General features: G+C 33.2%; 1 protein-coding gene across 2 annotated transcripts; it reads right to left on the bottom strand.

The window, feature by feature from the left end:
• Nucleotides 1-3,631: 3,631 nt before the first annotated feature.
• On the bottom strand, nt 3,632-12,503 carry LOC126698280 (serine/threonine-protein kinase MPS1). 2 transcript variants are annotated; one of them, XM_050395395.1, is made up of 6 exons: nt 12,072-12,503; nt 10,965-11,378; nt 9,740-10,785; nt 6,480-6,680; nt 5,498-5,659; nt 3,632-4,521 (listed from the first exon to the last, which is right to left on the bottom strand). In XM_050395395.1, exons 1-6 carry the CDS (start codon nt 12,226-12,228, stop codon nt 3,928-3,930), a joined length of 2,574 nt encoding a protein of 857 aa, XP_050251352.1. In that variant the 5' UTR covers nt 12,229-12,503; the 3' UTR covers nt 3,632-3,927. The 2 variants fall into 2 exon arrangements, with proteins under 2 accessions (XP_050251352.1, XP_050251354.1); XM_050395397.1 differs by having other exon boundaries at nt 9,740-10,716; nt 12,072-12,502.
• Nucleotides 12,504-24,877: the final 12,374 nt, after the last annotated feature.

Here is a 24,877-nt window from a genome sequence, read left to right on the forward strand (position 1 = left end):
GGAACAAGATAGGATGATAACAAGAAGCAAAAGCTAAAAGGATAGTAAACATGATTTTAGAGCCTGTGCTCTGATACCAAATGATGTGAACCTCAATTGACTCGCTTTGAGACCCAACAAACAATATTGGAATACTTGCCCCAGAAAGCTAAAATTCATATTTTTGATAGAAAACCCCAACCTAACATCTATAAATGAAATGCAAACCAAAGGTATAAAGTAACAAACCTTGACCCAGTGATTATAACTGAATCACGAACTGAAGGTATGAAATTTGAATGCTACAAGGAAGAATCCTTGATAAGTTCACAAGTTCAGTGAAGAACCAAGAGAAGAAGCAAGCCTCATGTCTATTGATTTTTCATTCAAAATTTTGTCCCTTGATTACAATGAGTGCATTCTATTTATAAAACATAGCTAAAAATAGGAAAGTAGATAAAAAAATGACTAAATAATAGAAGCCTAAAATTAAGGTTAATTTGGTTTGAAATTAGCAGCTCCTCCATGCTAAAATAGACTGCAATTAATTGGTATGGAACTGAAAATTCAAGTAGCCGTTAATCCACACAATTGCTACAAGAATTATGCCTAATTAAGCAAGATCAACCCTGTCAATAGCTTGGATTAAATTTATTACGCCTTCATCTTCATTTGGGCCAAGCTTGGAATGCCCCGTTGTAGAATCAACCCAAATCTCTTTAATCAACCAATTAAGTTCTTCTTTGATCTTGCTCTAGTAATAGGCCCAATTGGAACATGAAATGGATCCTTTAATGGTGCTTGTTGATTCTCATCAGTTAACAAAGAGCTGCTTAAGATTGAAAGGACAGGAGACGCCTACAATGAGAGAAGTTGCAATGGAACTAGAGGGCATGAAAGCAATGGATAAGCATAGATTCAATGTGGGGGAATGAGGTCAGATAAGGATTGTCACATTCCCATCCCATCCCTTCTTCAAGATGGAGAAAAATCATGTGGGACAGGCACGAGGCATGTTAGTGACGGGACGAGCTAGAGGTATTTTATCATCCCTAATGTGGTGGCTTCGATAGTCATAATCTGAATAATAATTCAAATTGTATTTATCATAGTATTATGCGCTATTTTAAAAAAAGATGTTATTGTTATATAGAAGAATTCCTATTCAAGTTGATTTCATCCAATTCAACGGTTTGACCAAAAGAGAATTTTAGTAAATAATAAATTGCATGAATTTAGATCAATCAAATACTTCTATTTATCTATCAAATAAATTACACCCACGTTGGTGAGTCAAAAAAGAAAAAAATTAAGAAAAATTAAGAAAAGGCTGAACTCAATAAACCCGTAGATGATATTTGTCTTGGCGGTGCTAATAGTTATTCGCACTAAGATGAAGGATGTGTCTGCACTTTCGCACTAAGCTAATGCCCTAGAGCAAGCATATCTAGTAAATCACACAACATAAAAATAAAAAGTCATTTTAGAGCCCCAAAACCTAGACCAAAATCTAGGCCAAAAAAATAAAGAACAAGAAATTTATTAGATACTCCGATAGTATACTTCCTTTCTCTCATATGAGAGTGGATTCCATGGTGAGTGGGATCCACTCTTATGTGAGAGGGAAAAAATATACTCTCGAAGTACCCAATAATAACCCTAAAGAATAAGGAAAAACATGCATATTTTGATGCAATTAGAAAAGGCAAAAGTAAAGTTAGTTCTGACAAAAAGGCATTAAAAAAAAAAAAAAAAAAAAGAGGCCCAGCACCACATTTCTCCAAAAGTAAGACATATCACACAACCCGTATTCCTTTATCTAAGAACATGAAAAGGAGGACAAAACAATAGATTTATTAGTTGCCACTACTGTTATTTGTTTATGTTGTTCCTACGAAACTTCAATTCATGTATAAATTGCTTCTCATAATTCACAGAATAATTATTTAGATAATGATATTTTACTAAAGTTAAATTTACCATAAATTATAGAATAAATTAAAAGATATTACCTTGTTGGTGCACTTCATAATATCTCATTACAAGAAAAATAATATATCGTCAATTTCATGAGTTTGACGTGGCGGAGTTGAAGTGCAGACAAGGCTGCTCTCTTGAGATGATACACATCATCTACCGAATTTACCAGTGTAGTAGACTAACAATATTCCGTGCCACCCCAAGAATATAACAAGCCTAACCACCTAGCTGTATATCCTTACAAACTGGTTAAAAGAGTAATTTACTATTTTTTAAAAATTTCCTAAGTTTTAGGCTTTTTCCTTTCTCTTCTCTAATTTGAATGACATTTTAATTTTAGGATAATTTGTAAATTATACCCCTAAAGTTTGGGAGTGTTTGGATATTACATCCAGAAATTTCAAAATTTGAATTTTACCCACTAAAGTTTGGGGGTGTTTGGATTTACACCCTGACATTTTAAAATTTAGATTTCAGCCTTAAAGTTTGAGAGTGATTGGAGTACCCCCAAATTCTAAAACTTCAAGATGTAAAATCCAAACACTCCCAAACTTTAGGGAGTAAAATCCAAAAACCTCTAAAATTTAGGAAATAAAATCCAAATTCTAAAATGTCAAAGTGTAAAATCCAAACAATCTCAAATTTCAAGGGATAAAATCCAAATTCTGAAATTTCAGGATGTAAAATCCAAACACCCCTAAACTTTAAGTATGTAATTTGCAATTTATCCTTTATTTTAAATTCAAAATTTTAAACTTTTATCAACTCTCACGTAGAAAAATATCTAAAAAATTAGGACACTAATTCTATCTCACTTTTAAACATTATTTAAGAGTTTCAATTTCAAATAATTTATTCCATTCGTATCAGTCGCTAACTCATGTACAAATAACTAATTAAAAAAAATAAAAATAATAAAAACTCACATAGAGAAATATCCTGAGAATTAAGACATTATCTTTATCTCACTTTTAAATATTATGACACCAAATTCAAAATAAAAAATAAAAAAGAACATCGTTATATACGCAAAGAGGCTAGTATATATTCAAAATGCTCTATTTAAAAATTTTCACCAGCCAGCCGTGATTGTTGGTCATTGTTTCTTTTTTTTCTTTTTCTTGCGCTGAAGTGGAGCACTTTAATGTTTAAACTAGTTGTCTATTCACTGCTTTGTTATGAACATCATCGAGTCATGTCTATTTATGATGAGAACAAGAATTTCACTTTGGTTATTTATAGATTGTATGTATCACTTGGTTGTGCTTAGTGAAGCATATCCTGGCGCACTATTTATCAGTAATGATACCACACATTTTTAGAGTAATGTTACAAATACAAATTATTTTACAACATTTTTATAAACTAATAATATGGTTTTAGCATTCACCAAATAATTATTAGTAAATAAAAATGTGAAGTTAATGATGTCCCAAATTAAAACTAGTAAGAATTTATTGTATTAATAATTTGTAAAAATGTTGTAAAATATTTGTGACTGTAACATTACTTGACATTTTAATATTTCATGTTACAAAGATTGAATTTGTTTATGAATTATGAGTTATTACACTTCAAAACTAGTTTTAGTTTTAGACATAAGTAGAGATTTTGAGAAATTAGTGGAGTTATATTGAAGAAATTATGACTTATATCGAAGAAAGCTTACACCTTGAGAATAAAATAATTACTACGTCAAAAATCGAATCAATACACTCTTGCTGTACATAAGTGTTTACAAAAATTGTATAAAATTACTTGTCCTGCTACAAAAGATCGACAATGATGCAGAAATTAATACCAGGAGTGAATCTGGGATGAGCATACGTTCTTACATAATAAAGAACATAATAAGACAAACTGATTACAGATTCTTACATAAGGATGGAGAATAGGCATCTTAATTCAGCATGATCTCTTTCAGGGCAAAAAGAATTGACCAATGTCAAAACGATCAAACATAGCGAATTACATTCCCAGATCTTCAATTTTTCTCTCTGAGTTTGCTAAACGTTCCTGAAGCAGAAAGCAAAGTTTTGACATTTGGGAGAGTGACTTGCATTGTTGCTCTCGTGACGTTAGTAACTGAGATGCTACTGGCTGAACTGGGTCGCTAAGCAGTTGTTGGATCTGACAGCATAGCATTGAGGCTTCATGGTCATTAGAACTAGTTTCAGCTATAAGTTGAAGTAGTTTACAGTTTTGGTCTTTAAAAGATGATAGCTGGGGTGGAACAGGGGGAACAAGGAAAGGGTGCTGAAGCAGTTGGGGAATCCTCCACCTTTCGTTACGGTCCCATGCAAGACACTTTTTCATAAGATCAAGAAGCCAAGGGTTAGAAACCGGTCCATACGTAATCTCATGATTTGGATCTGTTATAACTTTGAACTTGGCCCAGAATGTCTTGTACTCAGAAAAGGGGGTCCTGCCATATACCATTTGATAAAGGATGCAGCCAAGGGACCAGATGTCTGATGGCCGACCACACTTTATGGTGTTTCCATTTGCATCATTTTCATTGCACATGAATGCCTCAGGAGACATGTAGCTCAGTGTACCCACCTACAGAAGTCAAATATGAGAACTAAGCAAAAATATAACAAAATCATTTCATAGTGTTAAGCATTCTGGCGTGCTTCTGTTCAAAGCCCCCAAGTAAATCTGACAATATAGGGAGTTTTACAAATTCAACCATTGGGTTTTCATGCAAGTGTCAATTTAGTCCTGCATTTCCAATTTAAACAATTAACCCCTTAGACATTATGTATGTGTGCCAATAACTTCCTGCATCTCACCATGGGCCTCTTTTGAAATTTAATTTAGCTAGAAGGAATCATTAATTATATCATTTTTTTTTCCTTCTTACTTTAGCAATTTAGTCAACATCAAACTAGATCTTGTAGGTCAACATTCCATCTTCCCCCCACCCTTCTTGTTTTTTTTAGTTAATGGGTTGATAAATGAGGGTATAACATTTTAGAAATATGGGTGATATGACAAATCATGTGTATTGTCATTAACTACATTGAGGTTAAATAGAAATTTTAAACAGAAAGTTCTATTTATTAAAAACAATAATGTCAATAGGGTTAACAGTTCAAACTGAAAATGCATGGACCAAATTTATACATAATTTGAGATTTGTAATTACCCTGATAATGTAACTATATAAATTGCTAATAGAACACAAAATAGAATCCAATATATGCCTTCTAAAAATTTGCAAATGTGTACAGAAAGTATAGTCAAGCTAGGTTAAAAGCATACAGATACCAGTGATATAACTTCTAACGATCAAGACCAAATAGCAATATTTGGATTTATTTAAACCAGCCATAGTCAGTATCACGGAGGGCCAATGCCAATACACATCGAGTGATAACCCTGTTGTTCAGCAATAATTAAAAACTTGCAATCCAGCATTGCAAGATAGATACAAATCCTTTTAAATGTTGCAACACCATCTGATCAGTTGCCAGAGAGGGGCACAACCTAAATGAGATATATATCCCAGCTGCAGGGCATAAGTAAGAATTACCTGTGAATCCCTCTGGATGTTGGTGGTATCGCTCATTATGGCTTTGGCAATCCCAAAATCTATCAGCTTTAGGGAACCCTTGACAAGAAGGAAATTAGCTGGCTTCAGATCAGAGTGCACTATACGTTCCTCATGTATAGTATTTACAGCCTGAAGTATTTGCTGCCAAGTTTTTCAATAGAAAAATCTCAGATTCCATATTCAAGACTGTCAGCAATTAACAAGGTTAATCTGTTCAACATAAGTGAACTAGTTTATGTACAAACAGAAGCAAGAATAATCTTATACTAGGGCATATGCCTCTCTGTACCTCAGCAAATCTTACAAGCAAATGCAAAAAAAGAACTTCAGATCCTGTCTCTTGTTCAACTACAATTTATACAAAAAAAATGGAGAGAATTGGCGACAAGTACAAAAAAAACGTTCGAACTTTATGGGGTGTTTGGATGTACAACACTAAGTGAACTAGTCTTATAGGTAATAATGTAAGAAGCACAATTTGAAAGTAAAATGAGGAATCAAGACCATAATCAACAAATTAACTAAAAGTCTAAAAGTAAAGCCAACTTTCAATTCAATAGATTTACAAAATTTCAGCACTTATGTAAGACATAATGGATTGGTTTAACTTCAATAAGACATCCAAATGTCCTCAAATGTAACATACTAGTCCAGGACCAGGAGTTATCTCATCAAGGGAAGAGAGAGAGAGAGAGAGAGATTCAACTCCAAAATTGAAAGTGATACGCAACTTGTCAGAAAAATTTACAGCAGTATTTTATTTTCTTAGTGGTTAATCAAATGAAAGACATTTGTGGAACATCAGAAAACAAGACTAAAAACAAAGATCTACAAAATAACCATCAAAGTTCTAAACCATTTGCTAACATAAGCAAACCATTGGAGAATATTCATAAGTACAAAAACAAATACAAAGCAATGGATAGCAAATACCAATAAATGTACAGTATAGCTTAAGAACCTGCCAGTAGAAGCGGAGCCAATTCTGATCTATGGTCTGATAGGAGCCATCCATTTCATTCCACTTCTGGGATAGCATGTGCGCCAAATCAATTTCCCCATATTCAAGTACCATGTATATATACCCATCATCCTTGACTCTGCCATCTTTATTACTCATGGAACCATTCATCACTTCATGGAGCAAAGCCTTATCTGTCACCTAAGAGCAAAAATGGGTATTAAAATCACTCAAGTATATAAATAAGACAAATTAGACACTGAACAAGAATTTCTTGTTCTATTCTAATATGTATGCCTGAAAAAGCTTAATAAACCCAATATTAAGGAAGAATATGAAAACAAGTGGCTGTTCTCAACAATCATGACTAAATGTATGTTGCTTACGATTCCTAAATAAATTCATGTTAAGAAGCAGATGCATATCTAGGCAGATTCATCAAGTTCAGCACCGAAGCATGCATGATTAAAAAAATGAAATTAATAGAACAGAACATGTCTGTAAGGTATTCTTGATCTCACCTAGGCAAGGCACCACTAAGCCACCTTAAAGGCTCTTAGGCAAGGCGCCTTTGGTGAGGCGCTCACCTTTAGAGCCTAGGCAACTGCCTTAAGCCATGAAAAAGGTGCTAAGGAGAGAGCCTCAGTTTTTTTTTTTTTTTTTTTTTGTACATTTTTATTTGAAAGTTGTTGTAAAACATATCATGAGATTATTAATTTTAAAAAAGCAAGTTATAAAACCTATTGTTAGATAAATTAATTTACAAAATTTTGTTGTAAAACTTATTGTTAGATTAATTAATTTATAGTAGAAGCTTGTTGTAAAACCTATTGTGGATAACTAATTGAGCGTAAACCATGTAAATCTTATTTTGAAATCATTTGATAGACCTAATTTCTTCATGCAACACATTTAAAACACTTTATTATAACATTTCAAAACACTAGGTACATATGATTTAAGTTCTATATGTATAATAAATATATTTAGAATAGAGCCTCGCTTTACTCGGGCTAGTGCCTTTTTGTCATCTCACACCTCAGGTAATACAAGACCTTGGAGTCTCAAGGTCGCCTTTCGCCTCTAACATTTAACTTGCTAGCACTAAACATAAAAGAACCTATAATATCATTCACAAGGAATTTTGGCAATAACCAAGGAACTAGAGAACCAAATATGTAAAAATATCTTTATTTTCTACTCTATATATATATATAGTCATTCACATTTGATGTATATGGTTTAACATTAAAGGAAATTGTTACGTCCTAGACAAGGCTTGAAAGTCTAAGAAAGGACTCCATCTAAAGATGTTTGCTCAAGAAGGGATAGATGGGGTTTTCTTATAAACTACAAAAGAGTACCATCAACTCATGATTCCCGCTGCTGGTGAGAAGCACAACCATAGCCACAACCCACCCACGCACAGATTTTAATCACTAGATCTGATTGTTGGTGTGATCAAAGATTATTAATCATATTAATCAGACAAATAACTAAAATTAGTGTGTTATATAAGTTACAATTGTATACATATATATATTGTCATGTCCTGACTATTGACTATCAAATAATCCTCTACTATTTTAGAATTTTAGGATCCATCATGTTGCCATGTCTATATCAATTCCCACATTCTGACATGCAGTTCAAGCACAACAGAATGCACGAAGACAACAGAGTACCTAGAATCAGCAAGCCCCCCCCCCCCCCCCCCCCCACTCAAAAAAAAAAGGGTAAAATAGAACCTCTGAGGTATACAGGGTAAACATGCTAAACAAAATTCTTGTTTAGCTAATCAACCAAACAACAACAAAATTTTATTCCTAAAACTTTGTGGCCAGCTATGAATCCTAACAAACCAATCAGGGTCAACAATATATATTCCTCTCAGCCATTCTATTAGCATAATCTCTATTACCTCCTTAATTTACATATCATTTTTTACTACTGCTGGAGTAATTTTAGGTTTTCTTTTATCTTTGTTGGTTCCCTTAATGTGTCAAATCACTCTTTACTCACAAGTGCATTAAGGGTATGTTTGGATAGAACTTATTTTGCTGAAACTGAAAACTGAAAACACTGTAGCAAAATAATTTTTTAATGTGTGAATAGTGCTGTGGAACCCATTTTTAATGAAAAAGTTGATAAAAAGTGGAGTTTGTGGGACCCATGAACAGTGCACTTGTGCACTGTTCACAGAAGACAGGGTCAACCATTGCGGCTGAAAAGAAAAAAAAAATTAAAAAAAAATAAAAAATAAAAAAATAACTGAGGAAACGCATGGAAACGCAGACGCAGCACTTAAGTGCTATCCAAACGAGCACTAAATGTTTTTCTTTGCACATGGCCAAACTATCTCAAATGACTCTCCACCATCATCTTTAAACGATTTCTTCACTTTGTATCCTATATTTCCACTTATCCATATTGCAGTACAGGAGAAAGAGTTTACACCTAACTAAAATATTAACACAAAATTATAAAAAAAAAAATTGACCAAAAAGAGGGTGTTCCTCAATTCTCAAAGAGATAACTATCACATGATGGTTTTCCTAAAGTAGGTAACTAATGCTATTAGAATTTTGACATGTTGCTCACACAAGTTAACATACAACTGGGAATTTCCTACACAAATATCACGAGTCACTTAAAACCTTGATCCAAGGGTAGAGTGGGCATTAAATCCAAATTAGGATGCTGAAAGCAGATATGTAATTGCTTTCTGGCTTTGACAATATTTTGAGTTTCAGATGCTTGGCTCAGGATTCAGGAAGTCCAATGAGCCACCAGACAATAATAGCCAACTTAAGGGGCACCCTCAACCCCCATCTTTAAATTGTTTTTCTTCACTAACTCCCTTTATAGGCCATCATTTTGTCATCTAAAGCTCACTCATTATAGTTTTTTAAGCTGCTTGGTGGTCAATTTAGACAAACTCAATTCATTTATCAGGGTATCTTGAAAAAAAAATCTCTCAATAAAAAATTGTTTGTCAGATTGATATATACCATTTTCCAATAAAAAAATTTATTAACCAGCACAAAGCTAGCAGTAAAGCCATTTTAACCAAATTTACTATCATACTTGAGTCTTCTCTTGGTAACAGCTACGTCAAAATTTTGACTTTTGAGTAGTATGTTTTTCCCAGTACATGACTACAGATTACGAAAACGAGGCTTGATATAGCAAATACCTAAAACTAAAACCAATGACTTGCATAGTATTACAACTAATGATTTTATGGTGAAAGTGGGTACCTCATAGTCAATCAGCTGTATAATGTTGTTCTTTCCTTTCAACTTATTTAAATACTCAATTTCTTGACAGAAACCAAATGCAGTTGCGTAATCACGACCTTTGAGCTTGATTTTTTTTAATGCATAGATTGTACAGTCCGATGAGATAACTTTGTGGACCTCACTGCTTCCTCCACTACCTATCTTTCCAAGCCTTTGATAGAGCTTGCCATTGACTTTGAAGAACAAGTCCTGATCATAATTCCTTTTACGAGGAGCTGATGCACCTTTCCCACTTGCAGCCCTCTCTTGTTTTTCTGATTTAGAAGGCTCCGACTTCATATCTGAAGATGAGCTTTTGGACAAGGGAGCCTGAGATTGTATATTGGTAACATCACCTACATATCCTTTCCCTTTAGTTGAGCTATCAAGCAGGGGAGGGTTTTCAGGAATGTTACTTTCTTTTGTTACTCTGCCTTGTTGCTCCTTAGACTGGTCATATTCCTTCACTTCCATTTGGGTATCAATAGCACAGTTAGAAGCTTTGCCTGCAAGGGCTTTCTGTTCAATTAACATTCCACTGGTGTCCTTTGGTGAAGGATTTGGTAGCTGCACCACATTTCCCTGATTTATGTTTTGAGATTGCATATTAAAATCTCCCAAAGGTTCAACTGCCACATGAGAACCACTATCTCGATGCAGGTGAGAGCTACAGGTTGTTAAATTTAGCATGGGTGCTGAAGTTGAATGGACAGATGTTGAGGTAGCACACGATGACCCAATAACTGAAGACTGAGTGGCAGGCTGGCTTAAAAAGTTTCTGCTGAACTGGTGCAGCTGATCCTGAACAGCAGTGGTTCTCTTTGACAATAAAGAAGTAATCCCACCATCAGACCTCAAACTGACTTCAGATTCTAGATTCTGAAAATTCCTGTGCTTTGAGTCATGAGTAACAACAGTTGATGCCTCCATTTGATTGCTCGTGATCCATTCCATTTCTGTCAATGCAAGTGAACCCATATGAGATGATAAGTTCTCCAATCCAGTGGCCATTCCATCATCGGCCCCTGCATGTTGAAAGAGTAGGAAAATATATCGCAAGGCATAGTGACAAACTCAGGAATTATATAGCACTATCAGAAACTCAAAATCTTGTCAAAATATCACCCAAAAAACCACCAGAAATATACCAAAACACAAAAACTGGATTCCTAGCAATTTAAAAAGAGAAGGGACCAACAATTACCCTGGGAGACAGCATTGCTTCCAACAGAATGTTGAACTTTTTTTTGACCATCAGTTTGTTGAGATTCTCCATGCAACAAAGGAATTGCTTTGTCATCCTTACAACCTGTAATGGGTTTAACGTGATCTCTTGGTGCATCAAATGAATTAAAGCTCTCATCAAAGGTTTTGGTTATAGTGCCTGAAATGGTAGGTGGAGTAATCGATGCATCTTCTTGAATTTCCCCAAGAACAGTCACCATGTTCTTAGTTTCTCCAACTGAATCCTTTACCATATGACCCCGGCTCAGTGAGATCACATCTTGAGACTTCTTAGCATCTACCATAGGACCCAAACTAGAACCTGAATCTCTCGATGCTTCTCTTTGAGGAACCAACATCCGCCTAGGCCTTAAAATATTGGACTGCCTTGTGGCTGAAATATTCAAAGAAATTAACGATACAAAATGTTCCGGTGTGTTCATGCACCAAATCCAAAGGATTAGAAGTAACATACAAAACTTAAATCAATCATATAAATGAATTTAATTAAACCTCCAAATCCGCTTTCACCTTCAAACAGAAAAGACTGGAGAGAATAGCTTTTCAAAAGAATTACCAGATTGCATTCAGTGCTTTTTTTTTCTTTTTCTTTTTTCTTATTTTATACAAAGTAGAAACCTTTATAAAGAAGAGCCCTTTGGACTTGCCTGTAGCCAGTAAACCTACACGCAACTGACCCCACCTGTTAGAACCAGTTGCCGGGTAATCCAGTGCTTAACATTACTATCTATATTTTTAAGGAAAATACAAAAACCTTAAGAGAATTCAAAAGTAAGTCTATAATTTATTGAAGAGCACACTCCCAAATATTAACTGCCCTAACTTAACAGACAGTAATAATAACACTAAAGAGAGTGAAGCGAAATTGATATGAAAACTAAATGTTTTGTCATTAAATGCGCTACAAGAGTCCTCCAACACAAACCCTAAATTTTAACTTGTCATGAAGCATTATGAAGGTAAAAATTATGGAAAATAGTAGAACAGAAACCCTAAATTGCGGTTTCAAACCCTAAATTATGGAATTTAGTAGGAGCATGAGTTAGAGAGAGAGAGGGAGAGATACCAAGAGGGCGGTGGCGCTTGAAGGCGGCGTGGACATGGTGGAGGAAGTCGGGCGGAGAAGAGGAGGAGGAGGAGGAAGGCGTCGTATCTGGTGGCTTCACGGGCGGACGGATTATATTCTTCGCTGCTGGAACTGGAAGGTTAGCCTCCCTGTCCATGTTCGAATCTCAACGGCATTTCTATTGCTGAGAAAGGGGCAAGATGGGAATTATCCTCCAAAAAACATGAAACTAATATACGAAATGGAAATGGATTCTGATTAGGGTTCGGTAATTTTCAATTTCCATGAATGATTTGGGATTCGGAGCTTGTTGTTGATGTTGTTACTTGTTACGGTGGTCTGAGTTTTGAGCCTGTGGGTTATAGAGTAAAGAGCGAGGGAGAGAGGGAGTGTGAAATTTTGAAACTTCTTATTGGCGCTCCTGGACTGGAGGAGCCTTTCACTTGCTTGTATCGGGCCATTTTTTGTTTTGGGCTTTCATTTTTTTGCTTCTGTGTTATCCTCCCTCAAATCATCAAGTGGGAGTGTAAAGCCCATATATCATCAATTTAATTAAGAATCTAATCAGATTTTAAATAATAATAAAAGGGTCATACTAACAAGTGCCCTTAAGGCACTGGTTAAGAATCTATTTTAAAAAAATTTTGACATCACTTTTATAAGAAATTAAAAAAACTGTCAAAACATTAATTACTTTTTTTTCTATTCTCATAAAAACTTTTTTTAACTAGATTCTTAACCAGTTCCCTAATTTCCCATAATAAAAAAGTGCTGGGAATCATATGAGATTTTGTAAACCAAAAGTCTCTAACACTGTTTGTTTCAGTATTAACGTTTTTTGGAAAATGGTTCATTTTCCAAAGAGCATTTTCTAAAAAACTGTCTCATTTTTCAATGTTTGCTAACGACCTTAAAAATGAGCTTAAGAATGTTTTCTGGTGTTTGGTATGCAATTTTTAAAAAAAAAAAAAAAAATTTGAGAATATTAAATATTTTAACACACACACACACAAGGGGAAAAGGGAGAAGGTTTTAAAGAAACTAACAGTGGTGTATATCCAAAAGGGCCTAACTTTTGGATACACAGTACAGGCTTTAAATCTCTATAACTCACCCTCATTTTCCAATGTGAGATTAACCCACTGTTTTTTCTTTTGAGAATATTAAATATTTTAACACACACACACACACACACAAGGGGAAAGGGGAGAAAGTTTTAAAGAAACTAATGTGGCGTTTGGTACGGGGGAATCCACATTACTCCTGGCATCTAGATTCCTAGGAATGTAGCTATTCCTATGTTTGGTTTCATTGGGAATCTCTTTAAGATTTCTAGGAATGTGAGATAATAATGTTTGGTTTATTCCCAGGAATCTTAAATGAATTATTTATTTTTCTCATTCTATTCTTAGATTTGAATGTGAACTACCAAGTCCTTTAAAAAAAATCTTCCTCTAAATAAATAATGAAAAAAAATATATAAACTATTAATTGGTCCTTTAAAAAAATATCTTCCTCTAAGTAAATAATGAAAAACAAAATATAAACTATTAATTAGCAACACATTCATTAAAACTGTAGTCTAACATTTCAACAAAAATAACCATTTAAATTCTCAAATGCTTTATTTTGAATAATAATGTTTCAAATAGCTTAATCCATAACAAAACAACCTGACATTGTTTAGGTCTATAAGACCACAGAAGTAGCAATAAAAGTAAAAGTAGTTCATCAACAATGAAACAAATGTGATCTATTACATATATAATGTATTCACCCTTGCATCTGTGAGCACTTGAATAACATAGTCATACCCAACGTCCCCAGGAAATGAGTAAAAATAATCACATTTACGTGTATCAGCTGTAAGCAATTCTCCAACTTTGATTCTTTCTGATATAGAAAGTCCTTCAATTTTCAATAGCTCATTGAATACTTTCATTCTTCTCTTAGCTTCCTTTGACTCAATCTTGAAGCAAGATGCAATGGTAGCCATATGTCCATTAGTTTCTTCATACTTCTTTCCAAAGTCTTTCATTGTCTCCATTAAGGTCTCAGTTAGTTCATCATTGGATCTTGGCCTCTTCTTATTCAGATTCTTTGAGCTAGCTCCTTGATTGGGTATTTGTGTTTGGGAACCATAATCATTTCCATTGATCTCTCCTATACCAGCATTTTTTTTCTATCTCAGCTTCATTTGTAGGAGATTGGTTTTCTTGTCCTCTAGCTAACTCCTCTGTTGCATCTATAGCATGTTGAGCTCTATCCCCACTGGCCCTATCTTTACCAAACACAAGTGCTAAGTCATCAAAATGAGGGAAGCGCTTATTCCGCAATCCCTTAGCATCTGGATGACCCTGATAGGAAACAAAAATATATAAATTCAATAATAAAATAAAAATTGGTCTTTAAAACATGAATGGCAAAAAAAAAAAAAAGGATTACCTTGACCCAATCTTCAAAAATTTGTTTCTCAACCACAACCATTTTCTCATTATCATTCCAACCAAAACCACTGGCATTTGGACCAAGCATGTCAGCTATTTCCCAATATTGTCTTCTTAAAGTTTTGTATCTAGATTTTATATGTGGACTTGCCTTTATACCACATCCCGACAGTTTCTTCTCCATCAATTCCTCTAATTTAGTTGTAAAACCAAAACCATTGTCTGCTTTCCATTTAACATCGCCAGCTAGTTCCAATAAACACTCAACCAACTTATCATCTTCTTTAGCTGTCCATTGAAATTTAATTCCTTTCTTTCCTTCATTGACAGGTTCACTATATGTATTTTCCATGTCTATGCAAAAGTTGAACATTATACATAATTATCCAAATAAAAATGTAAGTACTGCATTTTTAAGAAAAAAATTATGCAAGAAATTCATGATGGTAATTAAGGTCAACAAACTGTGTAAAGGAACAAAATACATGACAAAAAAACCACCAACTGAAATTATATTATAAAACAAATTCTTGGAATTTTTAAATAAATAACAAAATCCATAATTTATTAATAACATAAATTGTAAATGAGAAAATTACAAATTACGTAACTGTAATGTCAAATTGAATAGCACCTAACTATATAATAGAATGAAAAGATACCAAGTAAACATCATCTCCAATTCAATGCCTAGAGGCCCTCCATTGTTCATAAATTTCTTCAACCAACTTATCTCTCCAATCACTCCATGCATCAGATGTCTCCACATACCTTATATGCTCACCATCCAACTCTTGAGCACCTGAGTTGTCAGACAAGGGAGAGTTCTCTTCAGGGTCAAGTGACATCTCTCTTCTTATATAATTGTGGAGTAGTGCACAAGCTGAAATGATCCAACATTGGGTCTTGATTGGATAAAATGATCTACTCCTAAGTATTGCCCATCTTCCTTTTAGTAGGCCAAAGGCTCTCTCAATGATATTCCTAGCAGAAGAGTGTTTCATATTAAAAAACTCTTTAGGAGAAGTAGGTTGGCAACCTTGCCTCCAATCATTTAGGTGATATCTTTGTGCTCTATAAGGTGCAAGAAATCCCTCACCGTTGGTGTAACCAGCATCACACAAGTAGTAGTAACCTAACACCATTTTTAAACTATAAGAATTTAAATAGACGTGTCAAAAAAAAAGTAGTGATTAATAAGTATTTATTTACCTTGAGGGACTTTCAATCCACTTCTCCTAGAAATTGCATCCCTCAAAACTCTAGAATCTACAGCTGAACTCTCCCAACCAGGCAATACATAGATAAATTGCATATCGTGCGAACACACTCCCAGCACATTGGCAACTATTTCATTTTTCCTAGTTCAATATCTAGGCTTGTCTTCAATTGACACATTGACTGGAATATAGGTTCCATCTAGCGCACCTAGAAAATTCTATTATAGGACTTATTCATTAAATTTAAATCAATAATAAGAAATACATAGAAACACTAATCTAAATAGTAATGTACCTTAAACCATTTCCATCTTTCATCAGTACAGTTCTCAAGTATAGGCTCCAGTTTCTTAAAAAGGATGCTATGAAGATGAAGGATAGCATGCAATACAACATTGAAGTTTCTACTTATACTCTCACCCGACCGAGCTAATTGTCATGCTACAACTCTATTTTTTGCATGATGTGCAAGTACATGTAGAAAAGATGCTACCATCTCATCCATTTCCGTATTCTTAGATGGCCTCAAACCCCCATGTATGTGGAGCATGTCACAAAGTTTTCTAAATGCTCTCCTGTCCATTGGGACATTGTTTATGGATGTTGTATCATCCATCCAAACATTTGATTCATATTCACAACTCTCACATTTGCTCTCTCTAATATTTGGTCACCCCAACCTCCAATTCTTCCAACTCTCCTATTCCTAGAAAGAATCACTATTGCACACATGTGCACTAACATCATCCACATTTGACGTAATAAATCTAATTGATGTAGCAACACAACTAAAATTTTCTTTTTATGATTCCTTGGTGGTTGAGTCATCATTACAATTATACACAAGAAATAAAAACTTGAAATTTAAGAAAATTACAAATTATTAAAACAACTGCTACTAGACTAGCTACCAATGTGACATATAGCTATGTAACTAATATAATGGAAGAAAACCACTTGGAATACTTACTAATAAATTCTTAATAGCTAAAAAAATCTATTGTTTTTAATCTTAGATTACCTATTGCTCGTAAATGACCGGTGCAAAAAGAGTAAAATGAGTTTCCTCCATTATATATTCTCACAATAATATCAAACCAATGAATCAAGGCTGGAAATAAATAGCATATACTGTGTTTAGGATTGGTTGGTTACACACCCTGTGTATTCAAAATAGTCCTATGCAGGCAAATCATTATGCAGACAAATCATTATGCAAGCAAATATGTATACATACATACATACCAATTTATATCCATTGCTAACAAAATTTATGTTCACTATGTTCTAGTGGGATTTAAAATCTCCATACACACACCAATCAGACATTTCACAACACTCAAACCAAAGCATCACAAAATAGCTGAACAATCAATTATAATTTTGATTTAAATGATCATTTAATCAAAAATACATGCAAAAAGTCTCACCCAATGCAAAGACCACTCACACACTGGTACTCACACTACACTGCCAAAAGTCGTGATTTTACCAATCTTATCATTCTCCAATCACAAACGAAACTTCAACAAATTTAGTATCTTTTCAATAAAGACCCAAATGCAAACACACACACACATCAGTAAAGAAAGCAAATTGAGACCCATATGCAAACACACACAAACCCAAATGCAAAATCAACAGATTGACGAAGGATGATGGATGAATGGAGCTGGGCTTCGAAGATGGGTGAGGAGGATGATGAATCGGATTAGCAATGGTGCGTGGGTCGGCGATGATGCGTGAGCTTCGGTGTGATGGTGCGTGAGCTTCGGCGATGGTGTGTGACCTTCGGTGGCAGCGGTGAGAAGGATGATGGGTGAGGATGATGGATGAATCGGTGAGAGTTTGAGGATGAGAGAGAGGTGATAGTCTGAGAGCCTTAAGAAAGAGAGAATGAGTGTGAAACAGATACAGCTGAGTAAAAAGAAATAGAAAAAGAAAGAAATAAATATTATTTTAATGAGAGTGAGAATAAAAAAAAATATTTGAGTTTAGTTTTGAGCCACCGTGCACAGCCATTTATGGCTGTGCACTGTAGCAAGATGCTAAAGATTTTTAACTATAGCACCATAATTGCATACAAATATAATGGGTTGTTAAAAATTAAAAATCTATACATTCTGTATCATTGTATAACAAACGCACTAGATAGGATACAAGTTGTTGACATGTACTGTAACATATGAATCTAGAAACAAAGCCATTAATTAAAAAAAAAAAAAAAAAAAAAAAAAAAAAAAAAAAAAAACCAAAGATGAAGCCACCAATCCAGATCTATATTTCTAGCAACTAAACAAAACCAAGAGTAAAAGTGAATACCTGACAATAATGGAGGGTCCTCTTCAAACTTTTTTTTTTCCCACACTTAAAATCTAAATAGAACTTTGTTAAAAAAATATATTAACAGAGTTGTCTATCCTGTTTATGTTGTTTTGGCGAGAAAAGATAAAGATAAGAGAAAAGATATTGATGATTTGTTTTATATTTTATCTTAATTGCTTAAGTGATAAGGAAAAAAGGGTTAAAATTGTCAATTTATAAAAAATACAATTTCCTTTAAGTTTGGGAATCTGGATACCCACCTATTTTAAAGGGAATCACATTCCTACTAAGAGGGGTTTAAGGGGGAATCTAGATTCCCTTGGTATCTGATTTCCTAGCGTAATTTGCAACAAAACAGGGGAATCTTTAAACATTTCTAGAAATCCTAAAACATTACCTCGTACCAAACGCCACATAACAGTGGTGTATATCCAAAATAATTTAAAACATGTATATTATGTGAACTAACTAATGTAATCATTATAAATAAATAAATAACCAAGAATAAATATGGTTTTCATACTAAAATTTTGACAATGAATACAATCAAAATTAATTAGTTGCCAAATTTTCATGATCTCTACCACTCATCTTGCTCATATATATGGATAGTAACGTATGTACGTACGTATGTACACACACACATATATCAACCATTTGTTTATATATAAATATATATATATATATATATAAATATATTTGACGGGGGAATACATTTTCAATAAGTATAAATAACAATAACTTTTAATTGTCTACTATTTTTGTTAGTATACTAATTGTTTACTATGGTCAACCACAAGTCTTCAAAATTACTCAAAATTATGTATTTACATAATGTACTGCATAATATACCATCACTGCATAGTATCTGCATAAAGTATCTGCCAACAAATAAAGTATTTGCCAACAAATGCAATTCCCCTAAACAATTATCATTCATTATATAACAATATTATTAATCCAAGGTAAAAATTGTCCCATGTAAAAGCAATTTAGAGCAATATAGGTACTATGTTTAAAATTTTCATCTTTTACTTCATTCATTCTTTCTTCTTCTTCTTTTATTTATTTTTATTTTTTTGCACTTTATGTATGAAAAAGAAGTAACTTCTACCAAGAATCCATCAAATCGAAAATTTCTTAGAGAAAAAAGAAAATCAAGCTTGAAATTCAAAGTAAAGAATTAGGATTTTGGTAGAGAGGAATGAAATAATTACCTCTGCAAATTTGTTTATTCTTTACAAGTTGAAACTATTAACCGATCAATTAAAGGGAAAAAAAAAAAAAAATCTAATAAGAGAATTGTGTTACAGAGAGGAAAATTTTTTGGAAAACAACCTATAGAAAATAAGCCTTATTTTTATTAGGATTTTCTGTTGACTAAAAATAGTTTTCTATTGATAAGTTTTTTTGTGTGTGTGTGTGTGTGTGTGTGTGTGTGTTATCAAACACTAGAAAATGTGGAAAATTATCTTTATAGAAGATTTTCCAATGAAACAAACAGAGCGTAAAGGGGTGACTGAAAAATTATTGGTCCGTTTGGATTGAGGGGGAGTAGAGCAAAAAGTAGAGTAGATTTAACCCAAAATTAACCTATTTTTAGCTAATTTTACTTTACTCCCCTCCATTTCCCCTCCATCCAAATAGACCCTATAGTTTCAATTTTTATTTTTTATTTTTTTTTTTCTTATGGTCCGTTTGGATGGAGAGAGAGAAAAGGGGAGTAGAGTAAATTTAACACAAAATTAATTTATTTTTAGCTTATTATACTTTACTCTCCTTACTTCTCCCCTCCATCCAAACAGCCCATAAATTAGTCCCTCATTTTTATGTTGGATGGAAGGAAGGTGGGGACATAACATTAGCAGCGTATATAAAGTTTGAACTTTGAAAGGGAACGAGTAAGAATAAGGGCTGGAAATGATACATCTGCCAGGGCCCATTCCACTTTTGCGGGCTGATAGCCACATATTGAGGCCTTAACATCACATCCAAGCTCGAAGGGGCCCATAGTTTGTCGTTAAATTGACATTTGTTTGTAGTTGTAATTTCTAAGTAAAATATATCCCATTCTTCTACCAAAAATAAAATAGCTCCATTTGGAAATTTTGAAGTTTAGGAAAAAAAAAAAATACAATTTTTTAAATAATTAATTCATGCATATAATAGTGAGTTCTAGTTAACTTAAATAGTAAAATCTATTATTATAGAAGAAGAAAAATGGAATTCAAACTCCATTTATACAAAAAACTAATTAATGTTTTACCTAAAAAATAAAGAGCAATTATCATAAAACAGATGTCATAAATTAAAAATCTATCAAACCAAAAAACTCATGCATTTCATTTCATAACATTTGGATCCACAGTCTCATCAATCTCTCCATAATATAGAATATGAAAGTACAATTAGGCCCTACCCCTACTACCAGTGACCAGTGTAATTGAGAAAATTAAATTTGTAAAAGTGATACCAGACTTTAATAGGCTAGGGAGAGGCCTTAGCACTTAGCAGTCGCTGCTTGCTATTCAAGCTTTGGGTTTTGGTTGCTGACATTTTGTCCAATTTTGTTGTCTGGTAGACTGGTAGTTTTGTTTTTGTTTTTGTTCCTGGATTTATATGCTAACGATCTAGCGCATAGTGTGGCCTCTTGGGCCTTCTTTTGGGAATTTCCCCATCTATTTTCCCCTCTTCTGTCTGGGACCGGCCCATGTGATGTTTTTTTTTTTTGTCCATTATTCATGGGAGACTGCTTTGGTCCAAATCCCGACAATGAAAATTTTGTGTATTTTTTTATTCATTAAAAAAAAAAAGAAGTAATTTTCCGACAGCTCAAGCCATGGCAGTTTATCAGCTATGAGCAAGAATCGAGGAAATTAATGAGAGGCTCAAGCACAATGATCTATCACGAGGGCTTCATTTACTTCTTGTAGATGGTATTAAAAATTTAGAACACCCTGGGCTTCATTTACTTGTAGGGGAGGGAGATGTATTAGAACTGCACTTATTAGTCTTCACACACATGAGGGACCTTAATTTTATGAAACCCCTTCTAAAGACTTTAGGAGGATTTACAATTCTATCTTCAAAATGATTTTTTTCTTAACCAAGTATAATTTATACACATCCCTTCAGAGACGACTATGTGATGAGATCAATGGACTTAAAGGACAAATCATAAATCTGAAAGTTCCCAGTTACATCCATCACACTATCGATTCTTAGGATTAATCTCATTGACTTGAAGTGAAAAAATATGACCAAAGACTAGAACACTACTATATTATAAAAATATATTTATACACAACAATAATGATTAGCAGGTTCAAGTGTCTTTGATCTGCCAAAAGATAAAAATGCTTCAACAAAGTATGCATCTAAAGAGTACCATATAGATTTTACACCTACGGAATGAAGATGTAAAGAGATAGTTGGGATTTGGAGTGTATTAATTGTCATACAATCTCCCTTCTCTGATGTGGTTGTTCTCCTCTTTATGTATTCAAGTTTCGATTTGAGGGGAAAAAAAAAGGACCCAAGGTGGGGAGAGACCAAGTGATGCCTCTAAAAGGTTTGTATTGTCTCACACTCATTTTGTATATTGTTTGTACATATACATCATATGTTAAATATTAATATTATTTAACAAATTGAATACTCAGTATGAAAGTATGGATATTATATATATGGCACGTACATGCAGTTTTTGGAGCTTAGCTGTGGTTTAAAAATGCTGCTATAACCCCAATTTTTTGTAGTAAGATAATAAAATTTGAGAGGTTGGACATGATAGTTGTAATATAGGTAATAGAGAGGTTTGCAATAAATTTTGATTACAATTTATAAAAATTCCACTAACTATCCTGTCATAAACAAAAACTGATAGTTCAACACATTGGCTTACTCTAATAAATCAATAGCTATAGAAGAAATTTCCTAGATAATTACAACTAATAGAACCCTAGGGAGCACCATGACTTTCTCATCAATGTATTCTTTTTTTCAATTCCAACCTTTTTCTTTTTGTGTGTAACCTTTTTTTTTTTCCCACTTTACCATTCTCTAGGAAGCATTCAACCTTTGAAAAAAAAAATACTAGTATGTGTATTAACAAAAAGAATTTTAATTCTGGCTCTTAAATTTATATACTTGGTCCCCCTCTCCAAAAAATTTACAAATTGACCCAAGAAATCCAACAAATAGATAACAAGCAAAATCTATTAAAAAAAAATGCACGTATCTAGATAATAAGAAGAATCTTTGAATGAATCATAAATCCGATCTAAGCAAAAAAAATCACAAAAACCTAATAACATTTATCCAATTTCTCTCTCTTACTTGAAAGCTCTATGCCCATTTCAAATGACTTCACTCTCATAGCCATAGAGACAACTCCTATGCCACATATTAATCGCTTCATCCACATGTCAGTTAGACTTTGAAAATATTAAGACGTGCCAATTGACTTGCAAAACTCTTGATTATAAAATCCTATTATTAATTTTTTTTCTCAAAAGAGAAAATACAAATAATAATTAATAAATTAATGTTAATAATGCAACTTTGTCAACTTCTAATATTGATATTCCAATTTTTTAAAATCTAAGAACAAAAAACTTTGACCCTCCCTAAGTTTAAATCCTAGTTCCATCCCTGCCTATCTACCCCGCCAAAAAAATAAAAATCCTCATCCGCAAGAACGAGCAAACACTTCTCCGTGGACAAGTTCATTACAATTTCGTCCTACTTTAATTTAACATGAAGAACATGGTGTCGTATTATTATATATATTTTTAGAAAAATCGCAAGTTTATATTTGTATAACAAAATATCCCAGTCGAACTTTCGAAGAAGTATTGGTTTTCCCTTGGAGCTGATAATATTCCCTTCTGATGTCATTGGATTGCTAGAAAATTGTTACAAACTTACAATATATTTAATCATTTTGGAAAAAGGTATTAAAAAATAAAAGAGGCTTTTGTGGTTCTTTAATTTGTAGTAACATTCAAAACTGTTAAACAAATTCAACTTATGAGTTGCATAAGCTCATTTAAAATTCAAATAGGTCAAGATGGTGCTTACTGCTCACTGCTCACTGCTTCTGATTCTTCTATTGTTTATATCATCTAGCTAGTAACCGATATATTCTTTTCTACAGTCCACTATAAGCATTTTTTTTACTAAGAAATGTTAGAGTGAGACAACAATCTTTTTACAAAGTCTGGATTTTCATTTTCCCAATGATAATTTAATACAATAACACAAAAGCTTCTGTAGCATCTTCTAAAGCTCTTTAATCTTTAATGCTTTGTCCTCCTTTTTTTTTTTTTTTTTTTTTTTTAGCGATTTAATTGACATTTGAATTGTTATCACTCGATCTCAAATTCCACACATTACTCACTTGGTAACGGTAACCAAGAAACATGTTTCTGTAAATAGTAAAACTTTGCTTAACAGTTTAATGCAATTAGAAATTTAGAATATGAAAAGGAAAAGCGACATTATACGGCGAGTAAGGTCTCATTTGTTACACCCACTCAAATATATGTTTTCAGTTTTTAAAAAATATTACATGTATTTTCACGCACTTTTTCACCTACATGTATTTTCACACATGTTTTTAAATACATGTTTTCAATTTTTAAGTACATGTACTAAACACTTCTAAATATCCACAAACTTTTTTTTTTTTTTTATAAAAAAAATCCACAACCTTATTGAAGAATGCTAATGTCATATCTAAGGTTTTTTTGGCATTTTATAGCTAAAAAACATTTGCATCAAAAAATGCTATACCTCGCTACTGCAAAATTTTTTGCAATAGTGCTACAGTACAATTCTAAACTTAGAATGGTACTGTAGCACTATTCTAAAAAAAATATATATTTTATTCCACCTCTTAGTTGAAAAAAAGTGATGATGTGAAAGAAATAATAAAGAAAGATTAAAAAAATAATATTTTAATGAAAAAGTAAAATAATAGAGTTTTTGAATGTAGGGTGTATTGTAAAATAGTATAATATAATTGATAAAATAACTTTTTAAGATGGTAAAATAAAATAGAGTAACATTCTTCAATATCGATGCTCTTAGTGAGACGAGTGTAAATTTTTTTTCAACTAATTAAAGTACAGAACTTTATTCCCTTGCATATGGTATCGCATGATTTTGAGGCAAAAAGAATCAATGAAGCAGCTTTTACCCATAAGAGGTCCCATTATTGTGTAATTAGTGTATACCTTAATGTTTGTGCGCTGTGCTGAGCCCAAAAAGGCCACATTGGTTAACAGGCCAGTGTCTGTAACCCACACCACCATTAATTGCCATTGGAGTTTTCGAGAGTAATGTCCAAAAGTGATGGAGGATTTGAGACTACGACTTCAGTTGCACACAGTGTAGAGCAGTGGATCCAGACTTCACTTTTGTAGAGACTTGGATGTTCACCAAACCATATTAACTATACAAATTGTAAAAACTGCATTAAAATTGTCTATAAAATGGTATGACAGCATTGTATCATATTGCAAGTAACAGTGCATCACACCGTATGGTGCAGTGCGATTTGCAATTTTATAATAAGAAAACCGCACAAACCGCACCCTCTCTATATATTAGTATATTTATTTATTTTTAATATTAAATTTATTATTAATAGTTCAATAACCCTAGTTAAAAAAAAAAAAAAAAAAATCTTATAATCCTAGCAAGTGTTGACTAGGAAAGCTAGCTCAAAATAAGAAAAATTTAGCTCAATAGTTATAAACTTGGCCCAAAATAAAGGGAAAAATTAGTTTTTGACTGGGTAGGAAAAACC

Source organism: Quercus robur, chromosome 9 (assembly GCF_932294415.1).
Source record: "Quercus robur chromosome 9, dhQueRobu3.1, whole genome shotgun sequence".
In the NCBI taxonomy this organism is placed as follows: domain Eukaryota; kingdom Viridiplantae; phylum Streptophyta; class Magnoliopsida; order Fagales; family Fagaceae; genus Quercus; species Quercus robur.

Coding starts and splice junctions, on each gene's coding strand:
- LOC126698280 (XM_050395395.1), bottom strand. CDS start 12,228: ATGGACAGGGAGGCTAACCTTCCAGTTCCAGCAGCGAAGAATATAATC. Junction 11,379..12,071: donor CAAGCGCCACCGCCCTCTTG/GTATCTCTCCCT, acceptor TGAATATTTCAG/CCACAAGGCAGTCCAATATT. Junction 10,786..10,964: donor AAGCAATGCTGTCTCCCAGG/GTAATTGTTGGT, acceptor TTCAACATGCAG/GGGCCGATGATGGAATGGCC.